This window comes from Lithobates pipiens, unplaced genomic scaffold, assembly GCF_037356315.1.
Source record: "Lithobates pipiens isolate NorthernLeopardFrog02 unplaced genomic scaffold, aLitPip1_a1.2 Scaffold_8, whole genome shotgun sequence".
Classification (NCBI taxonomy): domain Eukaryota; kingdom Metazoa; phylum Chordata; class Amphibia; order Anura; family Ranidae; genus Lithobates; species Lithobates pipiens.
Genome location: NW_027507903.1, coordinates 629,543,524 through 629,550,991, shown reverse-complemented (window position 1 = coordinate 629,550,991; position 7,468 = coordinate 629,543,524). Strand labels below are relative to the sequence as shown.

General features: G+C 38.6%; 1 protein-coding gene across 1 annotated transcript; it reads left to right on the top strand.

Moving 5' to 3' along the window:
- The first annotated feature begins 6,442 nt into the window (after nucleotides 1-6,442).
- Nucleotides 6,443-7,240, top strand: LOC143962408 (olfactory receptor 1468-like). The gene has a single exon (XM_077471690.1). It carries the CDS (start codon nucleotides 6,443-6,445, stop codon nucleotides 7,238-7,240), a length of 798 nt encoding a protein of 265 aa, XP_077327816.1.
- Nucleotides 7,241-7,468: the final 228 nt, after the last annotated feature.

Sequence of the window (7,468 nt, the reverse complement as noted above, 5' to 3'; positions counted from 1 at the left end):
AGCCCTTAATGATTATCTCCTACATAACGCCACACCCGGTATCTCACCGACCCTGCTTTGGGAAGCACACAAACCGGTGATAAGAGGTACATGTATCTCTGTTGCCACCCATCTTAAACGGGATAAGAAATCCAAACTACAACAATTAGAAACTGACTTTCACCATCAGTTCCTAAAATTTCAGGAGACTCCCTCCAACACCAATAAAACGCTACTCAAAAAGACCAAGTTGGAACTGGATCTCCTTTTAGCCGAATTTGCGGAAAAGTCCATCCGTCGGTCCGCTCATAAGATCTATACAAAAGCCAATAAGCCAGATACCTTTTTGGCGCTGCGCCTCCGACAACCGGATCATATTCATAATCCTATTAGACTCCGGCTGGCCAATGGCACCCATACAAGTAACCCTGTCAGAGTACTCTCTGAATTTCGCAAGCGTCTTGCTAATCTATATGAAGGGAAGGGGTCTCTTCCTTCTAATGAGGCAGAGACACTCTTCCAGAACTTGTCTATACCCAAATTGCCAGATGCTAGCCGAGAGTCTATAGATAAACCAGTCTCGGTAGAAGAGGTCCTCGGCGCCATAAAAACCCTCCAACCCCACAAGCGTCCTGGCACGGATGGTCTTCCTGGTATATACTACAAGAAATTTGCGGCCACCCTTGCCCCACTTCTTGCTAATTCTTTCAACGCCCTACTAAACCAACAATCCCTTGGTCGTGATACATTGACTGCTATCATTGCCATGCTCCCTAAACCCAGCACTGACCATACCCTCTGGTCCAACTATAGGCCCATCTCCCTCCTAAATTTGGATGTAAAAATCCTAGCTAAAATCCTCGCCCTGAGGCTTAACCCAATTATTGGAGGCTTGATTCATAAGGACCAGGTGGGTTTCATTCCCTGACGACAAGCCGGCGATAACATCCGTCGGGTTGTCCTTCTACAACATATAGCTAAATCCTGTAAGAGCCCTATGCACCTCCTATCGCTCAACATCAGAAAAGCATTCGACACTGTCTCATGGCCCTATCTCCACTACATTTTAGGACGCTGGGGCTTCGGTCCCAATTTCTTACAATGGGTGAGAGCCCTATATGCCCATCCACAGGCATATGTGAAATACTCTGGTTTTAGCTCAGAGTGCTTCCCAATACAAAGAGGAACGAGACAGGGCTGCCCCTTATCCCCGCTAATATTTGCCTTAGTAATTGAACCCCTTGTGGCTTTAATTAGAATCAACCCAAATATTCATGGCCTAGAAATAGCTTCTACATCCCATAAACTTTGCCTCTTCGTTGACAACGCTCTATTATTTGTTACCTCTCCACATATCACTCTGCCCAACCTTCTACAACTTTTAGCTAAGTTTGCAAGAGTCTCTGGATTAGAGGTCAATCAAGCGAAATCTAAGGCCCTTAATGTGTCCCTCCCCTTAGCCGAACTTAAACTCGTACAGATGAATTTTCCCTTTCAATGGTCCTCCTCTTCAATCCCTTACTTAGGAATCAAACTGACTAGCGACCCCACCCACCTATTCCAATCTTATTATCTCCCAATGCTAAAACACTTGTCCTCACTATTCGATACCTGGCTGCCCCTCCACGTCTCCTGGCTTGGGCGCATCGCAGCTGTGAAAATGTCCCTGTTACCTAAGTTGCTATACCTTTATAGGGTCCTTCTGTGCAAATGCTCTGCTAGAAAATGTTTCTCTGTGAAAACGTTTGTAACAGTGACTGATTGGTTTTTCGCTTGTTATCAATAAAAATATTTGAAAGAGAAAATATCCAGAGAAGCGCACACTAGTAACCCAGTAAAGATTGAGATCTTTCATTCTAATTTGACTAAATTATATTCCTCTACTCCGAATTTAGATAAAACCAAAGCAGATATTCTGTTTTCTAATATCACGCTTCCTAACCTTGACCAACAGCAGTGAGATCTTCTTGAAAGCCCAATTACTGATGCTGAAGTTTTAAATGCAATAAAATCTTTAAAACTATGTAAGAGACCAGGCCCAGATGGATTCTCAGCAGCATATTATAGACAGTTTTCACATATCTTATATCTTTACCAAGGCCTTCAACTCGATCATTAAGGGACAATCATTTAGAACCGAGGCACTCACCTCCATTTTAGCTATGATTCCCAAACCACATTCTGACTCTACTTCCTGGACTAATTATTGTCCTATCTCCCTCCTCAGCCTAGATATAAAATTAATAGCTAATATCTTGGCCACCAGATTGAACAATATTATAGGCCATCTAATCTATAAGGACCAAACTGATTTTATGCCAAAATGCCAGGCAGGGGATAATATTAGGCTCTCTTACTCCCCCATGCTGCTAAAACCAGAAGAATCCCAGCTTGCCTTGTATCCTTGGATATAAGAAAAGCAAATGACTCTGTCACTTGGCCATATATGGAATATATCCTTCAAAAATTGGGTTTTGGTAACCATTTCTTGACCTGGGTCTCTTCTTTATACAATAATCCTAGAGGTTATATCAAATATGCTGGCTATAAGTCAACAATGCTCGATATTAGACGAGGCCCTAGACAAGGTTGTCCCCTTTCCCCATTATTTATTTCCCTATTAATTGAACCTCTGGCACAACTAATTAGAACCAATCCTGATATTAAAGGTATCGAAATAGGTGGTCACCATCATAAATTATCCCTCTTTGCAGATGATATCCTCATATTTTTGTCACAACCTCATATATCTACCCCTAACTTACTTAATACACTAGAAAACTTTGCCCAAATCTCAGGATTATATGTAAACCAAACAAAATCAAATGGGTTAAATATTTCCTTATCACAATCATAACTTCAACAAGCACAAACTTCCTTACCTTTTAACTTGGTTCCAAAACAACTCCCATACGCAGGAGTACAACTCACAATCTCCCTCAAGGATCTTTTTACGGCTAATTATCTACCTCTTCTGAAACAAATTACTGGCTTCATGAAGCAATGGGCTTATCTTCCATTGTCATGGTTGAGAAGGATCAATGCCGTAAAGATGTCAATATTACTGAAACTTTTATACTTATTTAGGGTACTTCCTATACCACTACCATCTTATTTTTAAGACTTATTCAAAGTAGAGTTATGTCCTTTACTTGGAGAACCACCAAACCTAGTATACCTAAATCCACGTTATACCTTAATAAATTGAGAGGAGGTTTGGGATTACCCAACTTTCCCTCTTATTTCAATGCTGCACAGATTGCAATTCTTCCCAAATATCATGCTACAGTTGAAGCACCCCTATGGGTAGCTATCAAATCGGTAGATACTGACCCTATCTCGGTGGCAAATATGTTATGGCTCCGCCCTGCTGATAGAGTACATCTTTCTAATCCTATAACAAAACATACAGTGCCAATTTGGGATAAATTTAAGTGTTTACATAAACTCCAATCACCACACAATCCTGCTTTCATTCCTTAATAATCTAGCCTTTTATCCTGCTTGGAAATTTCCAAGATCATTCTCTGTATGGTCCTCTATGAACATGACTTGCTTATACAATCTATCCTCTCCAACCACTTTCCTTCCCTTTCCCGTACTATGTCAAACCTTTGGGTTACCTAGAATGGAAATATTTTGTTATTTACAAATTAACATTTTTTACGAACCATTTCTTAATACAGGCTCAACTCTCAACCAAATGACTCAATTTGAGAGGATCTGTATATGTGACCCACACATTAGAGGACTTATCTCATTATTATATCATCAACTCAGTGAGGTTTCCAGCAAATTTCTACCCTCATACGCTACTAAATGGGCACAGGATATGAACCGAGAGTTAAATAAAAAAGACTGGTCTAATATATGGTTAGCCACCAAAACTTCCTCTCTTGTTTCACTGTAGAAACAAATTACAAGGTTCTAGCACGCTGGTACCTAGTACCGGCTAGAATAGCTAAATTCATCTCCACATATTCACCTAATTGCTTTAGAGGGTGTGACACGCCAGGTACACATTTCCACATTTGGTGGCAATGTCCACTTGTTTAAGAATTCTGGAAGACTATATTTCTTATGGCTTCTAAAGCTCTGGAAATTACAATTCCTCCAGATCCTGCTATGGTACGTCTAAATCTTAAGCCCACTACACTCACCCACACTCAATTTCAATTGTTTATTCATCTTAGTATTGTAGATAATCAAACAATTGCCAAGGCATGGAAGTCTCAAACTCTAATTTTAGCCGAAGCTAAACACAGAATGAAGAGAGCACTCTAAACCTACTACTATAATGTAAAAGGTTTTGAATGTATGCTTGTATCCATGCATAATATTCTTTTATTTTTCTTTGTGAAAACTCAATAAATATATTTAACAATAAAAAAAAACAAAAAAACTTCTGTTTCGGAGGATTCCCCTAGCCCCCCCCCCCCCCCACCTACCTGAGTCCAACCTCAATCCAGCCTTGTGCATTAAAGCAGCAGCTCTCTCCACTCTCTTCATCCTCACCAGGCAGACTGATAGCAGAGGCAGCTATTGGCTCCTGCTGTTGTCAATCACATTCTGTGATGAGAAGTGGGGGGTTGGTGCGAAGCCACACTGTCTATGCCTATAGACTCGAGCAGCAGGGCTCAGGATCGAGCCTGCACAAGTGTTCTCATAGAAAGCAGCTTTTTATTGGGGGCACTTGCCAAAGGAGTCAGGAGCACTGGTGGGGGACCAAAGAGTAAGGGGATCAAGGCTGCTCTATGCAAAAACGTTTTTACAAATTGTTTTTAAAAGCAAGGCTTCTTGTGCTCACAAAAAAAAATCTGTTATCTCTGTATGTCAGACACTCAGGTTGGTATCCTCATGCCATAAGTGTGCACCCCTTCCATGATCATATGGACTGCAGGAGGGGTCATCTGTAAGTCTACAACTGATTAATCTATTTGTAAACTTTCTACCTCTATTTAATGACAGCACAACCTTTCTGAAAGAAGAACATAATTATAATGAAAAAGAATAGAAAAAAAAACAAAATGTTTATTGTCATAGTTGCCTTATCCATTATCCCTTTTTCCTTAATACATCTGAGACTGAACTCCAGGCAAAAAAAGCAAATCTAAATATCCAAATGAAATGAAGATGGCAGAGGTGGTGTCAGAGTGACAACTGGGCCATAGACATCACATCACTGGGCAAGAGGACTTTTAGAGTTCACCCCTAATAGGAAGTTCCACTTTTCTGCCTCCTCCTCGCCTGTTCCTTAACTTTTGGACACTTTTTTTCTGGGGAGAGGGTACCTGGTTTTCACAGTTACACGCTCCCATTTCCACCCTGATTGCCTAGGCAATCCAAGCAGAAGTTTGCTCCGCTCTACCCACAGCCTTTTTGGGACACATCAGGTCCCAGAAGGCTGCACAACTGCTTAGAGGGCCAGAAGGGCTTGCATGCACAGTGGGGAGCCAGCTGTAAATCACATTAGGCTTCCCATAGTTAGTGGCACCACCTGGGACCCAAAAACTGGCAAAGAACCGGTGTGGCCATGACAACTATTAATTCAAAGTATATCCTTAGTCTTCAGGGTTTAATGACACTGGGTGTCAAAAAAATAATTACTGTGGGGGACAGCCCCAGACTCAAGATGTTTTTTGCAGCCTGTTTCTAATAAAAATACTGGGAGTTGTGTTTTGGATAAACTAGAACTCAATGAAAGCCAGACAACTGGCGCATCAAACAGAAAGGTAAGCAGTGGAAGGATTCAATTAAAGTGTTAAAATATAAAATAAAATATAAGCAATTATTTACTACAGTATTTTTTTTTTCAATACATTGATAATAACATGTTCATTTTTAAATAAAGGTCACAAACAAAAACCCTAAGAGATTGTAGTACTCTCAATGGAATCTTTAAATAGCAAAGAAAAATATAAATGCTTGTATGAAAAGTTGTTTCTTATTTGAACAGCTTGACTTATCAAGCAATGCACATTACATTTACAATAGATATATATGATACTTATTATTTTCTCTCTCACACTTTTCTACTTGTTTTGATTCTTGACCTCATTTATGTTTGCTTCTTAAATAGAAATAATGGTAAAATAAACTCTTATATGTAATTCATGTGATAATAAGCATTAACTAGAATTACAATTTTGGCATTTTATTTTGTTATAATGTTTAAAAAATGTTAAATGTATTTTGGTTGTTTTTTTTTTTTATATTTCAGTACATTTTTAAGCACCTATGTATTTGCAACGTGAACGTAATTTTTTTTTTTTTTTTTACTGCTTAAATAAATAAATATTACATTAATAATTTGTTTTCTTATGTCACATAGACCACTTATAAAGGTAATGTCACCACTTTTTTTTTTTTGGGATTCAATAGCAGTGCTGTATATAATTTGCTACTCTTCACCTTGATTCTTATTATATACATTGTGACAATATGTGGAAACTTTTTGATCATCATGCTGATATATTACAGCAAGACCCTTCATTCTCCCATGTACTTCTTCCTCTCCCAACTCTCTATATCTGACATCATGCTGACCACAGATATTTCTCCTAACATGTTAAATATTGTTCTACATGAGCGGACCTCCATATCTTTTTCTGGTTGCATATTTCAGTATTTTTTTTATTCTTCAGTAGAAGCATTTGAATGTTACCTTCTGACACTGATGTCCTATGACCGATATCTGGCCATCTGCTCTCCTCTGCATTATACCTCCATTATGAAACAATCACTTTGCATTAAATTTGTTCTTGAATTCTGGCTGTTAAGTTGCTCTATGGCATTCATTGTTGCACTTAGCATATGTCAACTAGAATTCTGTGGACTAAAAAATGTTATTGACCATTTCTATTGTGATTTAAATCCTCTTCTGGAACTTTCTTGTTCAGATACATTCCATGTTCAAATAGAAGCCATCTTGTTGTGCTTCCTTGTGCTAATACTACCCTTCCTTCTGATAGCAGCTTCATATACTTACATTGTTGTAACTCTGTTAAAGATATCCTCCTTTTCAGGAAGACTGAAATCCTTTTCCACTTGTGGTTCCCATCTCACTGTTGTGTTTATATTTTATGGAACCCTACTTGCCACATATCTGATTCCAAAGAAAGGACAATCACAAACCACCAGTAAGATAATGCCATTGTTGTATACTGTTTTTACTCCTTTTGTGAATCCTTTCATATACAGCTTGAGGAATAAGGATATTAAAGAAATTGTAAACAAGCTTGTATATAACCAGAAGCTATAACAAATAAAACCAGTGTTAGGTGGCAAAATCATGAAAATTGTTAAAATAAATGTGTGAAAACAATGTGAAACAATTATAGATATAGCTGCCCCTTTAAGTAAAAAAATAACCCACCTTTGCAATTGTGACTTATACAAAGTGTGGTGCTTACGTACTTCATAGGTGAATGATTTATTACATAGCAATTTCAGTATACACCAACTGGAAGTAACAAGAGAATGTACGAAA

Bases quoted from the DNA above. Each gene is read 5' to 3' on its own strand.
- LOC143962408 (XM_077471690.1), top strand. From the start codon at position 6,443: ATGCTGATATATTACAGCAAGACCCTTCATTCTCCCATGTACTTCTTC.